Source organism: Anguilla rostrata, chromosome 5 (assembly GCF_018555375.3).
Source record: "Anguilla rostrata isolate EN2019 chromosome 5, ASM1855537v3, whole genome shotgun sequence".
Taxonomy (NCBI): domain Eukaryota; kingdom Metazoa; phylum Chordata; class Actinopteri; order Anguilliformes; family Anguillidae; genus Anguilla; species Anguilla rostrata.
The window spans coordinates 48,619,956-48,645,462 of NC_057937.1; the positions used below are offsets into that span (position 1 = coordinate 48,619,956).

The 25,507-nt window shown below is 43.5% G+C and overlaps 1 protein-coding gene across 4 annotated transcripts in view; it reads right to left on the bottom strand.

The window, feature by feature from the left end:
• Positions 1 to 25,507, bottom strand: part of LOC135255511 (talin-2) — a 114,272-nt gene that overhangs the window by 22,479 nt on the left and 66,286 nt on the right. For all 4 annotated transcript variants that reach the window (XM_064336778.1, XM_064336777.1, XM_064336780.1 and 1 more), the window contains exons 17-41: positions 24,681 to 24,889; positions 23,822 to 23,920; positions 23,416 to 23,583; positions 22,486 to 22,780; positions 20,748 to 20,914; positions 18,087 to 18,215; positions 16,019 to 16,132; positions 15,490 to 15,603; positions 15,130 to 15,264; positions 14,512 to 14,640; positions 14,231 to 14,333; positions 11,619 to 11,827; positions 10,943 to 11,062; positions 9,665 to 9,862; positions 7,574 to 7,713; positions 7,006 to 7,099; positions 5,924 to 6,013; positions 5,717 to 5,839; positions 5,398 to 5,541; positions 5,005 to 5,166; positions 3,238 to 3,378; positions 2,603 to 2,784; positions 1,440 to 1,572; positions 646 to 747; positions 76 to 246 (exon numbers count right to left, since the gene is read on the bottom strand). In XM_064336778.1, the coding sequence (XP_064192848.1) occupies positions 76 to 246; positions 646 to 747; positions 1,440 to 1,572; positions 2,603 to 2,784; positions 3,238 to 3,378; positions 5,005 to 5,166; positions 5,398 to 5,541; positions 5,717 to 5,839; positions 5,924 to 6,013; positions 7,006 to 7,099; positions 7,574 to 7,713; positions 9,665 to 9,862; positions 10,943 to 11,062; positions 11,619 to 11,827; positions 14,231 to 14,333; positions 14,512 to 14,640; positions 15,130 to 15,264; positions 15,490 to 15,603; positions 16,019 to 16,132; positions 18,087 to 18,215; positions 20,748 to 20,914; positions 22,486 to 22,780; positions 23,416 to 23,583; positions 23,822 to 23,920; positions 24,681 to 24,889 (3,671 nt within the window). The remainder of the gene's footprint in view (positions 1 to 75; positions 247 to 645; positions 748 to 1,439; positions 1,573 to 2,602; positions 2,785 to 3,237; positions 3,379 to 5,004; positions 5,167 to 5,397; positions 5,542 to 5,716; positions 5,840 to 5,923; positions 6,014 to 7,005; positions 7,100 to 7,573; positions 7,714 to 9,664; positions 9,863 to 10,942; positions 11,063 to 11,618; positions 11,828 to 14,230; positions 14,334 to 14,511; positions 14,641 to 15,129; positions 15,265 to 15,489; positions 15,604 to 16,018; positions 16,133 to 18,086; positions 18,216 to 20,747; positions 20,915 to 22,485; positions 22,781 to 23,415; positions 23,584 to 23,821; positions 23,921 to 24,680; positions 24,890 to 25,507) is intronic.

Consider the following 25,507-nt stretch of genomic DNA (forward strand, 5'->3'; position numbering starts at 1 on the left):
GCATTTGACATCAGTTCCCATAGTGAAGGCAGATCTGTGCCTTCGTAGTCTCTCAGTGGTGAGCAAGCAATGTACCTTTGGGTTGCCCCCTCCCTCCTTGGCAGCGTACAGCATCTGCAGGGCAGATTCGGCCAATGTCTTGGTCTGGTCCAGGACGGTCATTTGTTGCTGGTGGTCAAGGAGTTTGGAGGACAAACCCACAGATGCCATGATAAGGGGTTCGAAGTAGCTGGCAAGCTGGGTGACCTGAAGGGGAATTCCATAAAATAACATATTTGGTGCATCCAAGAAATAACTTTCTCTGGGGGCTCATTTTGAAATGCTAATTTTCTCTCCAGAGAAAACCCAAACCATTTCAAGCTCCTAATTAATACAACAAACTGCATCATGATAATGGTCCGATGGACCCACAATCTTAGGTGAACTTTGTTTGAGCAGGATACTCAAGGTTTGATAGAACACTGACAGTTTTTCCCCCAGAGAATAGCCTTTGACATGCAACATGAGCTAGATACAGGATAGCAGAGGCACCAGACAACATATATAATAAAACCTGTTTGTGATTAAGTGTAAAAAAGGAGCGTAGATATTACACAACCTGCTTATGATAAAATGCAAAAAGGAGCATAGATATACTGTACGTACCTTGTGTCCCAGTTGGGCAGCCTCTCCCCTTGCTGCTATTGTGATGGGGTCAATGAGATGGCCAATCTCCTGCACTGCGGATGTCAAATGGTCTTGCAAAGCCTGATGGGATTATTAGTATTCCTTGTTCAGACAGTCAGATGTAGTCACATAGCAAGCAAATTTATTTAAAGCTAAATAACACATTCGGTTAAAAGAGCAGAAGTTATCAAGTTAGATATTTGCAGCAGCAACCAACCTGTAATTCACTGTGTTGCACAAAGCGAAGCAGTATATTCATAAATAAATATAATCTGGAGTCAATGGAGGTTGAGAAAGTGAGGGTGTCCTTGAGTGAATTATTTAACCATCCTGCCTTCATCCCTCCACACAATTTACCACAGAAAAAATGGCATGTTGAGGGGATGTTACATGAAGGAGACAGGTGAGAGGGAGCAGATCCAGCTATAGTACTGGGAGAGTGAGGTTTCATAAACCCATAATGGATAGAGCTGCCATATGCTGTCAAGCACTGATTCATAGGAAACAATCCAGCAATTCTTCTCAATGCAGCAAAGCTCTATGGTTGTTTAAAATCAGCGAGTCATTCATAATATATGACAGCTCCTCCAATTTTGGAGTTTATGAAGTGGCAAAGCTCCTCTTAAAACACTGATTTTTCTGATATCACCGAGTGGGTGACACGGGGAAGCAAATTATGTGGAAAGGGAGCGCGACAGATAGTTTTCAGCCACACAAAGAGGAGCAGACTGGCCTTCGTTTTTGGAGGCCTGCCTTAGGCTGTTGTCCATTACCTCCAGTGAAATGTCATCCCTTGTGGGAAGGCTCTGGCTGACAGCCGCCAGAGAGGCCTGCTCGATATCACGGATGCATTTGTTGATATTGTCGATGGAGGAGTCGCACTCCCTCTGTCCTGGAGCTTTGTCCCTGTGAGGAAAGAAACAGTGAGTCTGCCGCAGAGGGAATACCAATGTGGGTGTGACCACTGGCCATCTTTCAGTTAGTTGCTCATACCCTCTTTTTTAATAGTATGACATGAGGTTAGTCTACAACTGACGTACCTTTTGTTTTTTCTACCCTCATTCTGACAGTAATGGATTTATTTTAGTATAAATTTAGTATATCTGTTAAAAAGGGTGCAGTGCAACATTATACCACTAGAGGTAATCTTTCACTGCAAATAAGAACTCTTAATATACCAGCAGTTCAGGCCCTCAGCTGTAGTTATCAACCCTCAACCAAGGACCCACCCTAATTAGACACACAGTGACAAAGTAGTAATACAGAAAAATGGCCACAGTCTGCATCAGTGGCACAATTACAGAAACATACACAACCACATAATTGAAATAACTCATCCACTTGCTTCTTGAATTAATTAATAGAGCTGACATGTTTTGAATCTCAAAATGCATCAATGCTAACAATTAATACATCAATTAAAGGTGCAGTATGCAAGTTATTTTTAGAACACTTTTGTTCGTATTTTGGAGGGTGGGGCTCTGGAGGGAGAACTAAGGGGTGAGGGGGGAGCATTTTGTTTTTTCAAAATCTAGCTCTCTCTCACTCCAAACTTACAGACTTGTGTACATCAAATGTGAAGGGTGATTTAAATGAATACAACAAATATACTGGTGATTTAACATTTGTTTGTTTCGGTTATTTAGAATGCCATTTGCTACTGCACTATTTAGCACAGCCATGCAGAACTATGTTTAAAAACAATAATATAAAATATATTTTCTTGTCTTTACATGGACAACTACAGTTAAGGGTGGTAGAATCTGCAAAATGTTCATTTTTCCTTTGCCAAAATGAGTGATTATTCAGACAGAAATATGACCTGGTTACCGACCAGTTTGTCAATTACTAAACAAATGGTAAATCTGAAACCCGCAAGACTCAAAGACATCAGAAACCAATTAAATCCTGAACCAGCAGGGGGCGGTGTGCTGACCTGATAGCAGTGATAAGGCTCTTAATGGAATCGGACACGGTACGGGAGTGGCCGGCCAGGATAGACCAGGTGGGTGGGTCCTTGGGGTTGATGATGAGTGAGCGGGCGGTCTTCAGGAGGTGTGTGGAGCTGTCCAGCATGGATCGTGCCGACCGCAAGATGGGCTCCTGAGCAGCTGAGCCCTGAACACACACACACACACACGTTCACATGCACGCAAGCATGGACGGACACACAGTGACAAAAAATAGTCCAAACAAACCTGACTCACAGGTGAAACAGTCCTTTGCTAATGTGTATCTATAGCTAAAAGGTAACTAAAAATACAACTTCAATCCTTCAAAACACTTACCTTTCGGCTTCAGACACACACTAGCAGAAGACACACTAAAGAGTGGCTCCCTTTTAGTTTGTGATTCAAAGGTAAAGAACAAGAAATACATTTACTCCAAGAAATCCACCAAACGCTCAGTGTTTAACACGGTATCACAAAACAAGGAAAGGAGAATAACCACAGTCCTCTTACAGACCCTGGGAACAAAAACGTAGCCACTTAATAAAGACACACAGTGTTAACTGGCCCCTACATCTAAAATGAGATTCAAGACACAACCACGTGCGCAAACAAACTGTACCTCATTGCTAATTTGAGCAGGAACGCTGGCGAACTCTGGGTTGGAGGCAAACGCCGTCAGGTTCTCCACAGCTTCGATGAGAGGCGCAGTGGCAACACGGCACTTGTCCCTGTTCTCCTCTGAGAAATCCCCATCAAGAGCCTGGCAGGGCCAAGGAGAGCACACGCATACACATGCACACAAACACAGAGACACAATACCGAACATCAGTGCCACACATACCCATGCCACCGATTCCTCTTGTGAATTCAGTTTTATCATTTCATCAGTTTCAGTTCTTTCATTGAAGTGTATGATCCTGACCTGCAGCCTAAGTCAACTCCATATATGGATGTGATGATAACTGCACACAAGGCTGCAGATATAACCTCCCTGTAAATGTACAGCAAAGAGCAGAGGGCTCTTGCCTTTCTGCTTTGTGGAAGTTAAGCCCCAGGCACATCAGCCATGCAACAAAGCCGGGCAAAATACATCTGCCTGAGAGTTATAGCCGAAGTAATGACTGTGGATGAGCTGGTCAGAAGCCAGTGTACTGTGAACCAGGTGTGGACCTGCTGCAGCACAGTTTTAAGCGGACCTTGCTGCAGCTCAGCTTTGGAGCCGTTCAATATTTTCGGCTTGCCTCACGGCGCAGTGAAGTTTTTGTACAATCAAATTTGCTGTAAAATGCTGAAGACATGTGAGCTGATGTATATCGCATAACTTATTGCATCCCTAATTCCCTTCTGCACCAGTGGAAGTGCAGTGGATATTGCAATAAGCAGATAAAACATGGCAGGACATGCCTTTTCATTTTCTTATTGTCCTAACAGAAAATAAATGAAACTCAATCTCCAGGAAAAAAAGGTGATGAAGAAAGATGTTTCTCTATCCGATTTTGTGGAGGAGGCCGGGTGATTTTGAAAATACACAATAGAAATTCTGATCAAATTACCTACAGTAGGAGTGAAGAGAACAGTCCTATTTTGAATGCTAGAAATAATGGAGGAAGAATTGTAAACATAAAACTGTTGCTCTCAGACTGTTTATATTCTCAGATGAATTTGTTCACTGTGTTTAAGGGATTATAAGGGCTTGTACGTAATGTAAACACCATTAAAACAGCCAATTCCAATTACTGATGAAAATGTCATGATTTTGAGAACAAATTTTTCCACTCACTGTTATTGCGCTTGCTCTTCAAAGCTTGGGTTCTTAGTGGGAAAACGTATCCCCCAAAGATGTTTACATTTATGAGGATTAAACTGATTTTATTAAAGCAAACTCTAATCATTTAATTTATTAGAGTAAATAAAGAGTACGCTCCCATGCGAGACAAAAGGGAATTTCCAATGAATGTGTTCCAGAAATATGTTCTGCCCAAGTTATTCCATGTTCATGAGCTGTGCAAGCACTAGGGCGAGGGGTGTCAATAAGCTTCTGAACCACAAATTAGGAACTGCATCCATCTTTCTGTCTATATGCATGCAAGTATCACTGTCTATAGATTTAAAGTAACACTGTCCATTCAAAACTGTCCAGTATTATATAAAATCTTCACAGAACAATGTTAATGGCAGAAATCTGTCTTACAAAGTGATAATAAGTTCACCAAGGCGTGCATTGAAGGGTTTGAATGCACTCAGTGGAGGCAACCACCCTCTCCTTCATGTCAGGTGCTTCTATGCCTCTGCATGGTGTGTTACCCTTGTTGTAGATTATTCCTAACATAACATCTTCAAATCCACAGGCAATGTCCCAGATGGGAGAGCAGTGTGAGGGTCTCACCTTTATGGTTTTGACCAGGTTGGCTGTACTGTTGGCCACCTCTTTAGCCGACTGAACAAAGTGTCTCTTGGCCACGGGGTTGGCGGTTTTAGAGGAAGCCAGGCGGCAGGCATTGCACAAGGCGGAGGTGTGCTTGGCTACGATTGTAGCCGCAGACAGCACCTGAAACATGCACAGAAACACAGACAATGCAGCAAAGCAATGCAGCCACACCACATCCACGTCCTCACAGGGGTGCAGTGAGAGGACCCTACAGGTTAGGATGATGGATGTTGCACACGCTAAACTGGCTCTCCATGACCAGAGCTGAAAACCACAGCACAACAAGGTTAAAAGGACCACACCCAAACTGTTCCCATCACATTCAGAGGACTACAGAGTATAAGAACTAACCTGGGATGGGCTGCTGGCTGGATCCACCAGGTTCTGACAGGCCATCTGAATGGCCTGATTGGCTCGAGCAAACTGGATGGGGTCCACCAGCCCCTGGTGACCTGCTTGGCTGTTTGGGTCGGACACACCCACCAAGTAGGAAGCCTGAGGACAAGAAAGATATATCAACACAACACTGACATCTTAGATACCTGGTGCAGTGGAGAAAGATTTATAATAAAGAACTAAGTTGATAGGTATGTTGCATTAGGGAGATGGAAGATCTGTTGTAGACAACAAGCTTATAGGGACACCCGGCTGGAACAATCCGCACCCCTACCTGCCCCGCTGCCTCAGTCAGCCCACAAAGGGCCTTGGAGGCCACGCCCACACAGTCCCCAAATGCTGGAACGTCTCCAGTCTTACAGTTTTGAGAGATTCCAGCCATGGACTCTCCCAGGACCTGGGCAAAGGAAAGACCACTGTAAAGAACTGTACACTTTTCATTTTTCCTCTCTCTGAGCCCCGCCACTGAAGCCATGCAGACCTTGGAGTTCTCCATCACGCTCTCGATGCAGTCGAAGTAGGACAGGTCATTGACCGGCTCACTGGGGTTACCGAGCATTCCCCTCACTGCCTGAGGACGGAATAAAAGACCCGGGTCACAAGAAGAAGAACACACCTATCATTTATAACTAGAAGTCTTGTGACAAGCATTGATTGGGCTCTATGGAAATTGTTGCAAAGGGATTGTATCCTCGGATGTTTTTAACCTCATTTTCTTATGAGCAATTTAACAAAAATTGACAAAGCAGAAAGAGCCAAATCCATAGAGTGATCATGTTGACCTCCATCCTCAAAAGAATGGGACAGAAATAACCTCCACCGTAAGCTGAAGCTGCACCCGTGACCACACCCATAGCACAGATGTTTTAAGACAGTGAGTATCTCTGTCCCATCAAGGCCCTCGTGGTATAAGGGGGCTTTTTAGAGGGTAAAAAGCCACCATGCCCCACTGGTGCAATCATGGGAGGGGAGAGTGTGGGAGAGGGGGGATAGGTGCTGGGGGAAGTGTGTGTGTGTGTGTGTGGGGTGGGATATAATCAACACAGAGATCCTTCCCCACAGAGTGAAAATGTTACTCTCTACACATCGCCAGAGCGTTAACAAAGTCTGTTTTTATCAGCTTACTGAAGAGGAAGAATGCTACCCAAGATACACAATTAGGCTGCGACAAAAATACTGTGCTTACAAAAGTGTAAGGCAGAGCCTTTCACAGTCATGGAAAGGAGGACTTCATATTTCCCTTATTTACAATATAAAAGTCCCATACATTAAACCAATTTGCATACAAAGAAAAACTGAAATTTAACTGCATTAATTGCATGCATTTCAACTGGAATTTTGCCTAAATTCATTTTTTTTAACTGTATTGAAGGTTAACTGCAGTATTTCATTCATAAGACTTTTTATTATTACATTCTGAACTGAATTGCTGTGTTCAACTTGAAACACTACCTGTATGAAAACTAAAGTCAGTTGGCCTTATCGTGAGCATTCACCAGCTCTAAGTGGAACTGTAACAATATCACTACTGCAAACAGCAACTCATGCAGGTGCACAGGGTACCTCAAGCTCACGCAGAGCATTGTCACACTCCTTCTGGCCTGGAGCCTGCTGGGTACACAGCGTGATAAGCTGGTTAATGCTCTCCGTCACCGCTCTGAAACACGAAGGCAGCATCCAAACTCAAAAGCAGCTTTTCACAAGCACAGGGTCTGACCTCCCACCCTCCCACATACTGTCGTCATCAACAAACACGGGCTTGTGTCTCATTTTTGCTTTTTTGACTTCAGTGAGCACAGGTTAAATACCAGAGTTATATTTGCACTATTCCAGCTGGAAACAAGCTGCAATCTTGTTATTACAAACCCAGCCCCTTAAAAATACCACAGTCCAAAAGACAGGAATTTGAACAAATTAAAACGGGGGCCTCTTTTCCTTTAAGCATAAATGAATGTTATCATTAACTCAGGCCAGACCTCATTATCAGTGAATCGTGTTGATACAATGCAAGTGTGAGTAGGGCTGTGCACTTAAACTGATTCAATATGCTGATACAATGTTCTCAGTCCGCCATCTTAAACAGGAATGGGCCAACAGAGAGCCCAAAAGGTAATTTTATTCAGCTGCTCACCTGGCTGCAGCAGCCAGGAGGTTTTTGGCATTGGCTGCCCCTGGATCCACTGAGAGAGACTTGGCAGCAAGCAGCAGCTTGCTGGAGGCCATGGAGATGTTCTTTAGGTTGCCAATGACCTGGATCTGGTCCTCTTTGCACTGTGAAGGTCAAGCGCAGTCACGACTCAAATGTAATGCAGACACTTCATATATCAGACATATAACTATGTCTGTACCTTTGTTTAACCTCATATGTCAGCTCCAGGCCAAGCCACCAAAGGAGTTAGGTCACATGGATGAAGCCCATTAAAAGCACATTTACATTATGCTCAATTCAGCAACTAAATATGGCAATGGCAGTTTTTTTTTGTTTAACATAACTATACCTCGAGGTACACCTGAGCTTGTGATGTGATCTACTGCTGTAAGCATACTCAGTGCTTATGTTTTGTGTTATTGCGTTCTGTGTTACAGAGAACTGAATATTCATCTGTAGCTTTAACATGCTATCTAGGCAGGTAGCCAGTTACCCAACAGTGAGCCTATAATTTTCTTGACTGGATTAATATTCACTCCACTTATTCATGCAAAACCACAAAAAAAACCTCATTACATCATGTCTGAATCAATTGGTGTTAACAAGAATAAACTACAAGTGAAAAGCAGTTAAAGTGTATAGCAACTAAGTAGCCATAATATTATAATTTAACACACTTCGGTTTCAATGTTTTGGCCATTTTAGAGCCACTTCCTCATGCTGAGTGGTTTGTCATGCCAAAGATCTACTTCTCACTGACAGTTCAAAGCCAATAATGCTTGTCAAGAACACTTTATTATGACCAATGAGTAGGCTATTATTAAAGAAGGATCCAAGCCCTTTATTAAACTGAGAGCATGGTGATGAAAACTCTAAAGCCTATCTAGTGTCCAATGAGAAAATAACACCAAATGAAACCGTAATAGACGTTCTTTTTAGTGACTATGTAGTGGCAGACTGGAGAATGGGCCTAAAATGGATCTCCTAATCTCCTAGTGTGATCTCCTAACCTGGGCCCATGTGACTCTTACCAACACCACCTACACTGCTACTGGAAGCACTCACCTGCGACTTGGTAATAAGTGCCATGCCATAACAATTTCCTTGCCTGTCTTTTGGCCCGGATTAGTGAGAAAAACGACTGGAGCAAGAACGTTGGTGACTCTCATTACTGTACGTCTGAATTTGTTAAAGTTCCCAGGGGTGAAGCAGATGTCTAAATAAATTAGAAGGATCCGATTTAAACGAATGGACTGGAAACCTGAAACTGCTGGACTGGCTGACATTACTGCAGGCTCTCGTTATCATGCCAAGAAAGCCAAGCATCCTCAAAATAGCATATAGGCCAATTCCCCCCTTCTCTTTGCAAGAGACCACAGTTTGAAATGGCATCCAAGCTTGGGCATGTCCCCGACAGTAGGGATTCCCACACTAATCTCAGAGCCATCTAAAATTACCAGCCTCTCAGGGCATCCATCTCAGTAAAATTATCAGCATTTGGCATGATTATCATTGACATCGACAACAGTGCAATCCCGTGGTCACTCAACACACAAGTACATGGAGGCATGTCTAATATGGGAGATCATTTCCTGCAGATTTAGATCAGAAATGTATTTTTCATAATGAATGTGACCAGATATATCGCCAAGGACATGTAACCTAGATAGATGTCATTTGGAAACCAAGTATGAAATTTATGGAAAGTATCCATAAAAAGCAGCCATAAAAAGATTCATAAAATGAAACACATTTTCCATTTTTATGAGAGCCCAGAGACTCAGTAGTGGAAGTAGTAGACCTCATTTTGGGAAAACTTGCACTATATTGTGAGAAAGAAGCCTGGGTTCAGTCAAAACGTCTTTAACTCTGACTTACAATACAAACAACCATACACAACCAGAAACAACCATGTTCATTTTAGTCACCCTCAGTGTCAGGAATAAACAGGTAATTTATCAAAGTTATTTGGCACAGACCCTTGCATTTATTTCACAATGTCAAATTTAGACTGAATGTTGACTGACTTCAAGTCAGAGTCTTGGAGCCTTCAAGAATAGGAAATGGACTCACCTGAGTGTGCCCTGCCATCTCTATGCCAGCGTCCAGGAATTCGTCAAAGTCCTCGCTGAACTTTCCGGAAGCCACGGCCAGCTGGCTGCTGGTGCCCCGGGATGCATGGACCACCTCCCCAGCGGAGTGATTGAGGTCCGCGGCCGTCTGATTCAGGTCGCTCTGGGCCTCCTGGAAGGACTTTTGGCACGGCGGGAGCTGGGAGCGGATGATAAAATAAAATCAGCAACAGCTCACAATGCACTGCATGCACATTGCACAGCTGCATGGACAGCACTGTCCATAGGTGTAGATTTCGGGGGGTGCGCAGGGGATACGTCCCCCTCAATATTTAGAACACATCACATGCATTTGTCCCCCCCAATAAACACATGAAAGAAGCACTTCCACCATAAATTGATGCAGAAAACGCACAAATTGGTGCATAGAAATCCACCAGAATGCAGCAAATGAAGTGTTTGACGCTCAAAATCCCCCACCTAATGTGTCTCCCCCAATGTTCAAACAAAACTGTGGAAGAGTGGTTAGGGAAGTGAAGCTGTAACCAGAAGATTTTCAAGTTAGAATCATAGATTCAAAAGACTACAGATTCAATAGAATGGCAATAGAATAACCATATACTTTACATTTAAAATTCTGCCTCCTTACCCCCAATTTGATGCCACTTATGAACACTCTCATAGGGTTGTGACCATGGGCAAATTGGCAATAAATGGTGTGTCGTTGGGCACATTGTTTTTATGAATATTCATAAGATTCAATTTTTTTTCAACTAGTGTAAATCAGCAACAGAAACACCAAGTTCCAACTCAAACCTCCTGTAGTTCAGAGGACTAAAGGAAAGCAGGATCTTAACTGGCTGGCCCATAAAATCACTGTTTCATAATATAGAGCTGCAGTACCACCTCACAAATAAAGTTAGCAAAGACCTGACCTGCTTCAGAACAAATGAATATTCAGCTGTATAAACAGATGCAATTAAAATATGTAAGCTGTGCAAGCAAGCTTACATATGCACATCCATTAACGGCATTTGAACATTTAAATTCAGCAACTGACTGTTAAAGTATTAACATGTCATGTTAACATCTGTTAACATGTAACCAGGTGACAAAAGACATCAAAAAGATGAGCTCACACAGAACTTAAAAATCCAGTAGGTCCTCAACAGAATGGCTTCGGTTTCAGATATTCATGGAGGATTAGTAAAGGAATTTTACTAGACTCATTTACAACATGTTCAACTAAGATACAGTAGGACCAGCAACAGGAACTCACAGTGTCCACCAGGAGCTTCTTGCTGGCCTCTCCTATGCTCTTCAAAGCCATATCAACATCCTTCTGTCCAGGCAGGCAGTTCACACAGTTGTTCAAAGAGTGAGACACCGCCTTGGCCACCTGGGACAACAGAGTGTGGGTGAACATGCAGCAGAGCCAGCTCCCACATTGCTCACTCCCCTCCCCTCCACTCCCCAGTTCTAATTCACATTTAAAAAGCAAAAATAACAGTCAGGAAAAACAGAACAGCGTAATTGACATTCCCAATTTACACTTGTGTCACCAACATATGCTGGCCGACATGTTGATTTCCCAGGAGCACTTGTGGCGCAAAGATGGGAGTTTTGCGCCAGCAGCACTGGAAATGAAACACTGAGGAGCAGAGCAGATTTGATCCATTTTGCATAATCATTATGGAGCAGGACTGAGAGTACAGAGAGTGCAAAGGGTTCTGCATTCTGCCTCATCTATATCACTGTGCTTGTGGCTGCTTGGTCAAGTTAGTTTACAACTGCCACTGAAACAGGCCATTTTACAGCTTAAGAGAGTACTCAATTAATCTAATCTGATTTCTCCATTGTTGTGCATTGCAGGCTAAAACTACGGGCAGGTTCATGTAAATGCCCCCTAAATGTAGGGGATACTTTATTAAAACATAGCACCCTTCCAAACTTACCTGTGCCAGTCTCTGCTGGCTCTCTGCGTCACCGGGGGAGACCAGGGCCTGCTTGGCCTCGTGAATGAGCATGGCAGAGCCCTCCATGACGTCCCGAGCGGAGTCCAACATGGCCGCCGCGGACTGAGGATCGGTGGTGGAGGCGGCCACGCCCCGGGCGGCCTGGGCCAGAGTCTTCAGCGCCTGGGCCGTCTCCCTGGCAGCCACGCCTGCAAAGGCCAGAAAGGGACAATGGGGTGAGCATGGGCACGGCATTCACTTAAAGAGCCAGAAACACACTGTGCCAAGATAATAAAGCAAACATGCCCGGATATACAGATTATTAAAAGAGAAATTACAGAATCAGCAGTAACCTTGAGCTGCTTAATAACCTGAGGAACTGCAAATTTCTTCAATAAAACATCAAGCTGCAAAAACTGACAATGTGCATAAATGTAAACAAAACAAGTTGCCCTGTGTGTGCTCAGCAAATAAATATTACTTTCTAGAATAAATCATGAATCAAAGGAAATAGCATCCACATTCTTCCAGGGAGCTCAAACCCAATTCGCTGCATATAATTCCACAAAATTATATTGGTTTCTACATTCAGTAAATACATGGGCATTATATTAATCTTACTGTAAGCCTGCTTGTGGCAGAAGCGAATAAGGGGAGGGAATACATTTCTGAATCTACAAAGACTGCCCCAACTGAGTGCTCCATGTCGGTCTTCCTCAATGTGCAAAAGAACTATGAAGCAGTGGAATAATATCATCTGTTTTCCATACATACATAAAACAAAAACACAATTAAGAGAACCCCACTGCAAATGGTGGAGCATATATTGTTCAAATGAACCGAATAGTAAATATGAAGCACTCTAGAGAGTTTGACCTTTGCTTATTATACACTGAACTGGGGGCAAACCCAGCAGATTATATCAAATTGCATTATCCATCAAAGCAGACAGGACTGCTGATGCATTGCTAAATTTACTGAAAACAAGATTACTGATGAAAAAAAGCTCCCCAAGCTTCAGTGTTACAATACTCAAGTATACAGACCACTGCTATGCTGCTGAATTCATCAAATTATTGAAATATTTCACCAAATAAATGGCATCAAATTCAAATCCGGAAATCACAGCTATACCGAAGCCACCACTGCCTTCTCATATTTACATCTAGATTATAGGTATAGCCATCTGAACTTAATACTTGAGAATGTTTACAGCTGTCATCTGTATATCAACGAGCGAACATTTATAGCTTACTGGTACTACCGCTCAAAGAGAGAGTAATTTCCTGAATTTCCCAGGTACTGGAAAGCTGAATGATGGCAGCAAGACCCACTGTGGAGCAGTAAGCTTCTTACTCTGTCTACTACATCCTGTCAGCCAACTGTAGCAGTTTAAATGGTATACAAAGCTAGTCCTGGGAAGCATTCAGCGGTGAACAATGAGACTTAATAATAGGAAAAACCCACCAGCGAAATGTTTTGAAACATGGCCAATATGTCAAAACTGTAGGCAGGAATGAAATGGAAAAGAAAATAACAAACCTGAAAATAAATCTGAAGTCTGGTGCTGAAAGGATTTTCAAGGCAACCGCGATGGTTTTACGTCACATGTGCTTATTTCCAGAAATAAAAATAATGTGTGTGTAATGCCCTGTGCAACTGCAATGCCTGACTAGGACTGTACCCGTATGGTACTAATGCAGTTCTGTTCAATAAATCTGTAGGACAATATACGCCAAAGTGCAGCATCTATATAGTGTTAATATGATGTCCTATATAATACTGGTGTTCCCCAGGATGTATGTAGGCCAGTTTTTTGCCCTGTATAAGTGAACAGTGTATTGACAAAACCTATGCAGTACAGTGTGTATCTCACAGTGCAATACAGCATATGCAATACAGTGCCAGTGTACCTACAGTACCAATACAGTAAGTGTAAGACCCAATACAGTACAATACCTGTGCAATGTAGAACATGTGTAGTGTTCATTGCCTGGCCTGTGTACAGTCCGGTAGAACACTATAATACTGTACTGTGCGAAGGGACCATTGCAACAGATCCAGAATGCCCATGCACAATTGACCTTCAACCTGCCAAAATTTTCAGACGTCATGCAACTTTTTAACACCCGTCATTGGCTTCCAGGGCTCCCCGCGTCTCTCACACTGGCATACCAAGCTGTGAATGGCACCGCCTCGTCCTATCTTCAGGCAATGATTACACCATTAACACCAATCACACTGCTCCATTCAGCTTCCTCTCGCCAGCTGGCTGTCCTATCTCTGAGCACCGGCCAGCCACTCCTCCCACCCCTCACCCAAATCAGAATGACCTTCCCCAGTCAGTCAGGAAGGAAGATTCTCTGCCTCTCTTCTGGAAATGTCTAAAAAAACATCCTGTAACTCATAGGTCGTCAGGCACCTTGCACCTTGGCCAAGGCACGTATGATTGTAGGTTTGCACATCTCTAGCTCTTGTGGGGTTTGCTTTCCATGTGAAATAAACATTTGTCAGCCACTTACATGCTAAATGGCCAAACAGTAAATTGTCGCTTATCGCATGTTGCACAGTAAAACTCAGTCTCTATGTAGACTCATAGGGCAGCACAGTACCTGTGTAGTGTTCGTTTCCCTGTGCAGCACAAGTGAGCAGCTGAGCCATAGAAGAGCCCACAGCCTTGGAGGTGCTCCCCAGGTCCTGGGCACACTTCTCCAGCTGCAGAGCAGGCATCACAGAAAAATCTCTCACTACTTTATACAGCATTATTATTTTCTTGCATAATATATACAATTTAGAAAAATGTATACAATTTAAAGAAAGCAAAAAGTTTTACAATGGAGGTATTACACATCTCCATGGTCATACTGGATGGTAGAATATAAATCTCACTAACCGACTCTCCAGGCAGAGGTTTAAGTTGCCCTTCCACGGCAGCCATCTTTGCATCTTGGAGTTCATTCTTTAGGGTTTGGACAGCAGTGAGGGCGGAGTCTATTTCCATTGGGCCACATGCTTCATTGGCCTACACATTACAAAAGACACAACACATGTTGTTTGGGGAAAAAGTACCAATCCACAGAGTGTCCACAGAGAAAAGCATCAGGCCAATGAGGCCAACATTCACAGGCCTGGATTCAGTGAACATTTGCCCTAAACTTTGACTTCCAAATACAAGAAACATTAATTATTTTCTTAAAAATGATTCATTCATTCTGCTGATTGCGGAACTCAAGTGGCGTCTGTGATATAAAAAGTCACAACAGTTGATTGCAATTCAGAGTTAAGGACAAATGATAATTGAATCCTGGCAAATGTTAATTGAATCGTGAAAAGAGAATCAAAATTTTAAAAGCACCTGATAAAACATATGTATCATACAATTTCCATTTTAGGTGTATATGAGTGTTTACTACCAGATATATAAATGTAAGGATGCCTTTATATGCTAAATGCTGAAAGAAACTGATATAGGGCAAGCCCTGACCCTTGACCCCTGAGACAGTGTCCGTACCTTCTGGGCTGCAGTCCTTAGCTCAGCCAGGCTGGTGGCCAGGTTCTTGGCACACTGGCCTAGCTGCATGGCGGCTGCCTGGTCAGTCACGGTAGGAACCGCGGATTTTGCCGTTACCACCATCTTACTGCCAGGCTAAGGATTACAAACAAGAGATTAACAAAATGCAAAAATTAGCAGGATATATTTTACTTGCTGTAGAAACATCACAGAGCTATCCAGAACTATGAGTCCAGTTGTGATGGTACCTGTTACTTCAATGCTTTTGCTGACACATAAATGCCATATGTGAACATAAAACGAAATATAATTTAAATTTTTTTAATGTAATTTAAAATGGAACCAAAGGGACACAGGTACCTGGAGGAAGCTCTGGCTGGCAATGATGAGGGCCAGTTGGGCACTAAGATCCTCTGGATGGGCCTGGCTGCCCCGCACACCCTGAACCAGCTGTGGGATGTGGTCTGCCACTGCCTGTATGGCGTTCGCGTACATGTACACACACACACACACACACACACACACACACACACGCGCGCGCGCACGCACGCACGCACAAAAGTAAGCACACCAGCGCACACACAGACACACACAAACACAACTGTAATCTAAAGAACAACAAAATGCATAACACAGACAGGCCTCAGCTCCACCACCTACAAATCCAAACTCCCTGATGCACAATAATCGAAAACACACAAATCACAACATACACATCCATGTCTAAAACTTCTATAAAGAGGTACCTGCATATTTTTATCGCTATACATTTAAATACTTATATCTTTAAAGTAACAAATTAAACCTACAGAACCTGCCTGGAGTCCTTAGTTCAACCTCCACAGAATCGCTTGGTTTTCACTCAGAGAAATAAGCCTGTTGACAATACCTTACAGCTCTGCACTAGCTGCTGGTGAGCGGCGGTGTTCTTGTTGGACGCTGCTGCATTCTGGGACGCGGCGATGGTCTGCGTGGCTGCAGCTGCGGCCTGCTTCGCCGCATTCTGAGGTAATACGCAATAAACACGTTAGCCACTTACCGAACCAAACCATTACCCTATAAATGTGACCAGCAACCAAGCCTGTATGATTGACAGAGCACTATTTGGCCGACAAGGAGTTTAATGAAGCCCAGCCTTTGTTCTTGAACTTAATTTGGAAAACATTAATCAGAGGTGAAGAGGGTTGATCACATTCTTAAGAAAGTTAGTGAACCCAAAAAGCCTCATCTTCCTTGAAGGCTGATAGGATGCATCCATTGAGCAGAACACATGGCCACCACTTAACTTTGATTATTAACTACACTGAAAATAACCATCTTCTTCCCCAGTGCATATTTTAAAGTGCAAGTACAAAGGAGGAAAAAGGAGCATTCTTGCATGTGGGAGGGCGGACTAAGGAAAGAATGTTCTTCAGTGGAAATTACTACTACTGCAGAGCATGGGCAGATCGTTCATGAAAAGAGCATTCAGAGCAGTAGGAAACTGCTGCCTTCTCTGCCACATTTTACAAACGACAATGCAGCTCATTGCATAAGCTTTCAGGCAAATGCCTAAAGCATGATTGTGAAAGGACAGTGCTTACATATATATCGTTTGACAGTTTGCTGTGCCATAAACTGTGCAGCACAGTCAGCTAACATATCGCAGGCAGATTGCAGGCACCAGAAAGGCCAGAGGAGTTGAAACTCTTTCCTTGGGTGACCCCATGGCCAGTTGTTTGTCAGACAGAGAGAAACCCATGCCATTAGCACCAATACATTCATGATTTATCACAGCACTGTTCAACCGTACACTTGCCACAATATACTCAGAAGATCAGATTTATCACAATTTATTTTATGTATTACTAGAATCAACCATTAAACATCTTTATAATGAGTGTTTTACTCTACAAAGAAAGTTATTCTATAATAAAACCCAATACATGACCCACTTGATGCAAGTACCTTCTCAAGGGCATTGTTTCCGTTTAAAGCTATCAAGGTTTGCACTTTTCATTAGAAATAATGACCCAATTCATTTTCCCAAAGTAATGGTATACAGTGCAATCATCATTTATGCTGCCAACTGTTGCATAGGAAAAGTAAAAAGAAAATTAGGAGCTGTGCTCTTTTCCAAAATATCAGAGAACCATACAATATATTTCCCAGTACTGTAAACAGAAAAATGTTATATTAAAGACACATAAGTACACACTGTGAATACAATATAAAAAAACCTTATTATAATGGAACATTCCTGCTTGATCTCTTATAATGAATATCAACTGTGCTGGAGCACAGTTTTTCTTTCCAATGTACCAGTGCTGAGAAAAGCTAGCCTATCTTGTTTCAGGGGGAAATGTTTCTCTCCTCTTTTGATGAATATTCCCAGTTGTGCCTTGTACTAATTGGTTATGTTTCGCTTTCCAAAACTGTTGAGCATGCTATAGTGCATCCACTATTTTGCTGTTGTAGTAGCTTGTTATCTTGCTGGGCTTGTAAAAAATGTACTGTAGTTCTCTGACGAACAACACGAGTTTAAGAAATTGCCAGCAATTTGTTCTCTAATAACAAACGTATGTTTAATACATACTGTATGTATACGGTCAAAGTAAAAATAGTTTTAAAATAGCTTTCACAAATTCTGGTTGTCAGTAGAGGCAAGTGTCTTATTTTAAAGCACCATTTGGAAGTTATTGTGAAAGTTATGAATACTTTCCATTTAAAACCCCAATAGCCTATTATCCATCAAACAAGTAGTCAGCATTCGGCAGATGACAAAGACCAGTTCATCTGCGGACTGCCAAAGATCATCCATTACACTGCATTCCTGTAAGTATTTTAGCCGAGTGCTCAAAGGCAACAGGGGAAAAGAGGAAATTAACTACCGCTGAGGCTAACATGGTCAGCAGCTTTGTGTGGCCCAGCAGGGGGAGGGCTTCTCCCCAGCTCAGTCTGAACGCCATCACGCTCACCTCCAGCCTGTTGACCAGTTTCTTCTTGATGGCGTTCTGCGCCGCGGCGTTAGTGGCCACACGCAGCCCCTCCGCCGCCTCCCTCAGACGCTGCTGCTGGTCCTCGTTCTCCGGGTACGCTGCAGCCCCCTGCGCCAACAAACAAGCACACATTACATTACATTTATTCGGCAAACACTTTTATCCAATGCAACGTACAATAAGTGCATACAGAAAGCCATTGGAAAAACTACAGAACACAGGCCCGATAAGGTACAATACTCATTATGTAACAGTTATTCATATCCATGTACACAGTATGTCCAGTTCACACGGTAAGTATAGGATAGTTTGGAAAGTTACGGTAAGTGCAACTAGGAGACACGACGACGAACTACAACATCAAGATAATGATACAAGTGCAATACAAGTGGTGGATGGAGATATAAGTGTAACATGAAAGTACTACTGAACAAATTAGGATTTAAGGGATAAGAGCAATCCAGTGCTCTGCAGAGTAGAGGGAGTTAGTACAGTCTGAAGAGATGGGCAATGACCGAGCGGTTCGTAGAGGAACAGAGAGTTTGTTCCACCACTGGGGAGATAGGGTGGAGAAGCTCTGTGGTTGGGACAGAGCTTCTGTCCACCTCAGCACTCCATCCAGAACAGAGGATTTATGTCTGTTACAACCTCCAAACAGCAGTCCAGGGAATCAGAGTCTCCTGCCAGTCTGTGATCTGGAGCAATACTATAGCTTTTGAGACAGTAACTTATTTGTTTTTTCTTTCCAGTGTCAGACCAACATGCAGTACATTCCCCCTGTGAAGACAGAATTGTCTTCAACTGTCCGTTTAGCCTGATTTGGCAAGCTGTAGATTCAATTACCAACTAAAGATCTATCTCAGTTCTCACCAAGCCACCGTGCCTAACTCAAGGCAAAAAGATCAACAGTTTCATATTAATGTTCCTTTTTGGGAGGGATATAGGCTAACCCCAGTGACATTTATTTAATTTAGAAGTAGCTGGGTGACAGTCTGTAAAAGTAACACTGATCTTTATCAGCTTAAATAGAAGCAGCACAAAATATGAATCTATTAAACCCACTGCAACCGGGGTGATGCAAGTGATAAACGAATATTAATCAGAGCATTTACTGCCATGCCTCATGTTCACGTACATTAAATGGGTAGCAGAAAGCCAAATAATGCATTGCTTCTGCAAACCAGGGCCTTAATAAAAAGGCTCCAATCAGTGTAGAGAACCTGAAATTTACTGCCTTTGCCATGAAAAGATGAACTGTAAATACCGTAAATTACAGAGCGCATAAAGCTCTAGTATTACACTGACCTCCGTGAACAAATCCAAGTGCTGGCATTTGCTCAGCAGGAACGAAAACAAGTGCCCACAAACGCAACACTGATTCACTCATCTGTGAATACCAAGGCCACCCCCTCACGCATTGTGTAAGCCAATTAGACATCTTCTCATTGTTAGATTTAGGACAGACAAATGGAGGGAAAAGGCTAGAGGTAAAGCTGCACTGTAAACAGTCAGACCCCCTGCCAGTTAACACCAGCAAATCGTTTGTAGAATACTAATCACACCATTCAGCTGCAATGCAATGGGATTTTGCAGCCAACACAGCATGATGGAAGGTTTTTATTCCAAATGCACTCAAAGGTAATGCAACACAAATCAAGACAACGTTTCAAACAACCGCTATTCAGATCCTGATTTCACAGCACTGTATATAACCAAAGGACTTGAACACAATGGAAATAGAGGGACATTCATGAAGGCATAATAATAGAAAACTTGAAATAGAAACCTGCGGTCTAATAATGGCGAGATGGAACTAGAAGGCAAGATAAATTATAGTCATTCACAGACAAGAGTTCATTAGTTCTCTAGTGCTATTCGATTTCCCATGCATTAACAACTCAATTGGAATTTCACAGACTTGGACATGGTTACAAAGTGACTGTCCAAGACACAGGAAATAGTCATTTTGCCTTTCGACGCACTACAGTATACGGGGCTGCTGTCAAATGCCAATATAATTCTGATTCTTATAGCACCAGTACAACTGTGGACAATTCTCCCTCTGTACACTCTATGCTAGATGCAAAGAGGCATAAAGCACTGTCTGCATTTTGACAGTTGCCAAGGAAACCATCAGAGAATATTTCCCACCTCCCCTTGAAAAAGGCAGCGATATCATGATTAATGCGTCACAGATCAAACGTGTCCAACAAGCCATCAGCTCGCATTTCATTTGCCTACTTCACACAGATTACGGCTTGGTCATTTACACTTGCCTGCAGTGTTGATGTGACTATGAATAACTGGCGCTCCTCTAATAATATTTCTCCACTAAACTCTCGGAAAAACTAGAGCCCTGTGAAAAAGATTAATCTCAGGCTGAAATATGAATGCTTGGGGGTTCAGTGTTTTCACCAGACAAAGCATATAAAAAAACCAACAGAAATGCTTTACAGATCAAAAACCCTTTAATGGCAAAAATACCAAAAGTAATCTTTTAAGATTTTTTCGTGTTTGATTCATAATTCTGTAATTTAACTCAGCTAATGATGTGCAAAACAGCAGCTCCTGAACAGAATGGATCAGGACAATCCCCCTGGTCTGTCATCACTTCCTCCCCCTCCTCTCCTATCCCTGTACCTTCGCGGCCTCCACCATCCTCGCCGTGGCGTCGGCCAGCAGCTTGGCGGCGGCCAGCAGCTTCTTGGAGTTGTCCACGTCGATCTCGGCCTCTGCGTCCGACCTCATTGCGTTCACCAGGTCGGAGGTGGCCTGAGCCAGAACTCTGGCCTGGCGGACCATCTCCCCTGCAGGACAGAGACCGAGACTTCAGGGCGTGGGTCAGGGCACACAGCTGGCTCAAAACATGGGGGAAGCAAGGGTGCTCGGGCTAACTAATTATTCATTATTCATTTAACCAAGGCAGCCGTGTTCCCACTTGAAAACCAGCATCTGGACCCAGCCTTCCTCGGATGTTTCCATCTGTTCACACATTCTCAGGTTTGGACTGCAAATTCGTGTTCTCACACCAATTTCTTGCAAACAAAAAAAACTGCACTTGTGTCATCTCATGAAAGATTCACAAATGTTCTTTTTCATGTACCACACATCGACCTACAGAATTGCAACCTTCACACACCAGAAATATCTGATCAATTAAATCAAATCAACAGCCTGAGTACAACTATAAAAATTTAACATATTCATTTGGTTCTTACACTGGTAATTGTTCTGAAAATAATGTTAACCCAGGGGAAAAGGTCTGTCACATATGTTTTTCTTTTAGTTTCAAAGCCCTGTAAAAGCTGATTGGTAACAGATTTCACGTTGTGCAGTGGTTTCGTATGACATGTTTTCCACAAGCCCACTAGGGTTGACTGGTCTGCAAAATTCCTCAAATTCAAAACAGTATCAAAAACAAATGCTTCAAACCTTTTAAAAAATCCAAAAATGGAATGTTTGAAGGCCAGCTAAAAAAAAATACTCTTCAGCATTACCTTGGAGTTATTTGAGTGAAAACAAAAGGAAATAGCCCACTCTGACCCAAGAGTTGTTTCCACAGTGCTGAAGGGAAATAACTATGACCAGGTTTCAGTGCACCATTTTTAGTGCAGTGAAATCTACTTAAGCTACAGAAAAATAAATAAAATAAGCTGGTAATATATACTTACTCCGTACAAGAAAGTACAGAGGATATGTACTACATATGTTATATTAAATAAGATAAACCTTCAGTCATAAACAGGAAACACCCCCAAAGTAACAGTGGATCCTAACTTGAAATGCATTCGACATTAAACATCATATTGCCCCTAACAGCCATGCAGTTAACATACTGCAAGTGACAGGCATTGATCAAACGCGGGTTTAGCCAACCGGAATTAGTCTTAATTTAAGATTAAGATTCACTTTATTTGCCAATTAACACATGGTAACTGGAATTGGTTCTTCTAACATCTCTCCTAGATACACGCATACATGTTCCCCCCGACATCTACAGTCCTCCTACATACAAGCATGCATTTTTGTCCTCTTATCTATTTTTACTTCCGTCACTTTCTGTAAAGCACACTAACTGGCACTGCAGTGTACTAAATGTGCTATACAAATAAAGTTAATTACAAATAATGACTATTATTATTAGCATCAGTGAGGTCAGAGAGCATGGTCAGCCACAGTGGATTTATGAGATACAGTGCCTTTCTCAAGAGTACTTTACCAGTGTTGGTGGGCACTGTAACATCAGCCACCCTCCAATTGCCAGGGATCGAACCACAAACGTTTCCTTTTTTCAGTCAGCCACCTTTCTTACCTCTAAGCCACCTGCCATCAAGACCATGAACCCCGTGGGGTTTCCCCTCCCTCCTCCCACACTCACCAGCATCGCCCATGGAGCTGAAGATGCTCTCTGTGACGGTCATGATGGTGTCGGTGGCCTGGTCGTAGCGGCCGATGGGCTCCCCGCGGCTGGCGTAGTGGCGGACGTGCTGGAGGAGGTCGTTGAGCGCCTGGCTCACCACGCTGGCGGCCGCCGTCACCTGCTTCAGCAGCTCGGCGTCGTCGGTGGCCGAGTGGCAGGCCTTCACGCAGCCCTCCACCGAGCGGTCCACCAGCTTCCCCGCCTCCACCAGCTGCTCCTGACACACCGGGGAGCTGATAGTGGGGCTCACCACCTGAAGGGAAATGCACAGGAAGGAGGACCTGGCTGTTTATATCCCATAATGCCATGGGACACAGATACAGAGCACAACAGCAGAGCTGGCCCCATGGATTACAGTGGGCCATGAAAATGGTGTTCCTTAACCAAAACAACACCAAGCAAAATTTCTGCCTGCATTTGTTTAATCATGCCAAATTGTGATGCGTGGATTAGTACAATCCAACCTTAAATCCATCCTGAATGACAGGTGATTATATAACATGGGGTTTCCCAGGTTTAGCGTCTTTCTGTTGCTATGACATGTATCTGGGTTTAGTTTTGCTAATAATGTATTCAGCTGTGGCACTAAATGGAGGGATGGTATTCATTAAAACATCAGTACTCCACTTTAGTAGCATATGAATTACGGATTGTACTTGCAAGCAGTGAAAACAAATAAAACAATGCTTTAATTTAATTACAAATACGTTTCATTAGTTTTTCGTGCTATAAATAAATACTTAATTGGAAGTTGTTTGGTTAGAGTGAAGCAAGAGACATGCATGATGGTTTAATTAGGCCATTTTGGCTCTCTAACACCACGTCCTTGACCGCTGGCTGTGTCCCAGGACTGTGTGAGGGGACGAAGGTGGGGGGGGGGGGGCGTACCTTGGCGCAGGCTACCAGCTGGGAGGTGGAGAGGGCGCACTGCGTGGCGGCCGCGATGACTCTGTTCTGCAGCACCGTGTCCTCGGACACCTGGGCCACGTTCTTGGCCTTCAGGACCAGCATGGCAGCGGCGTTGGCCACCGCTTTGGCCAGGTTCATCAAAATATCCTGAAACGCACAAGCAACACGTCACCAGCTAAAACAAACAGGGAGCTGATCATATTCATAAATGTGTGGAAAAGCTTGAAATCCAATACAACAGGATTTAGGGTTATATTTATATTATATGGGCTAAGAGAACATCAGTTGTTTTGCCAGTTCAAGAAAAGCAGTGCATTACTTTGTCCACTTTCACCCTTGAAAGAAAGGCCAGAGGAGCAGTGTGTTACATGAAAGAAAAGCACACCTGGAACCGTTCATCGGTCTCATTCTCCCCGATTTGGCGCAGCAGGTCGCCGCTGGCTTGACCGATGCTGCCTGCTGCGGTCAACACCGTCTGTCGAGGCTGTGGATGAGAACGCCACACATCTTTACCAACGCCACCAACGCAGGAGGAGCCGAAGCTACGTGATTTCCACTTGTTTTTGCCGGGAGATAGAGAATGACTGGAGTAAAGTGGGGGAGAGTTTTGGTGAAATCTCCCTTCGGGGTCTGACATTTTTTGTGGGATGAGGGATGCTGTGACTGCCTAGGATGGAGTTAGAGCATTATAAGATCTACAGTTCTGTTATTATTCTGCAGTGTGCCTCTTCAGTTACATTATTAATCTGCTTAGCAAGTGCCCCTACCCAGAGCAGTTTACAGAGATAACATTTTGCATATCATCACCGCTGGATATTTACCATTTATATTTAAGATACTCAGGTTGAGTAAATTGCTCAAGGGTACTACAGAAGTGCTCAGTGGGTAATTTGGAATTTGATGCCGTGCTAAATTCCTTCACCCCCACTTCACACTGTTAGCTCATTTACCTCACTTAGACTTGGTCCAGAATCAGCCCTTCCATCATAAAACAACCGTAAATCACCAAATTAATTCATCAGAAATAACTGCATTGCAGTAAATTGCTTTTTAAATCAAGACGTATCGAAGAAATCTACTACCTTTGAGGTCTGAGAGTGCAAATCCAAGCCTCTTTCAGCTAAAAAAAACCAAAATAAATCACTTTGTCTAAAATAAAGTGCTACGCACTTCACACAGTGCGGATGTGCACTTCACACAGAGCGAATGGGTTCGTTTATGAGCCCGTCGGCACGGTTACTCACCTCTCCGGAAGCCGGCTCCACGGCCCTCAGTAAGTCTGACACGGCCCCGGCCAGGGTCCTGGCGGCCCGCATGAGGTCCTGCCCGCTGCCCACCTCGTCCTCCATCAGGGCCGCCAGCAGCTTGACGCCCTTGGACATCTCCGTCAGGTTGGAGGAGATGGTGGTGATGGCGCAGCCCACCGCCGTGTAGTCCGTGTCCGTGGGGTCACCTGAGGACGAAGGGGTGGAGGTCGGGGAAAGTCGGGACGAGCCCTTCCTGCGAGCCCTTTTCCGCGCACTCTGTCTTTAAAGGGCACCTCCTCCTTAAAGGGCAGGATGGTCGTGCTCTGCATCTTCACACTCAATCACGGATATTTGACAGGGATCTCACAGAAGGGGGATTTAACAGATTCATAGAGGGATAGGCCAAGGCAGTAGGAATGATGGGGAAAGCAAAGTTTCCGCACACCAATAGATGGATGAGCAGGGGAAGTGTTTTGCCACCAGACAGATGGCTGGTCCGCTGATTAATATCTGACAGAGGGCAGCATGGCATTGCACCAGCCAAACGGGAGCCCTCTGCCAGCTCTCTCAAAGCAGGAGCAGCACACTGAATATTCATTAATGGAAATATTCTTTTGGGCCTTCAGGGAAGACTATGCGTGATCCATAAGGCAACAAGAGCCCTTGAAAACCCTGAACTGAGACGTGTTCTTCCTATGAGAGACTAGCATGGGGTCTAACATGTCTCATGCAAGGAATAATTTCCTCTTAAACGGGAGGTGTCAAGTGATGTTTCATAGATGATTTCCTTAAAGCTTCCCTTTTAAACAAGAAAGGATCTGCTT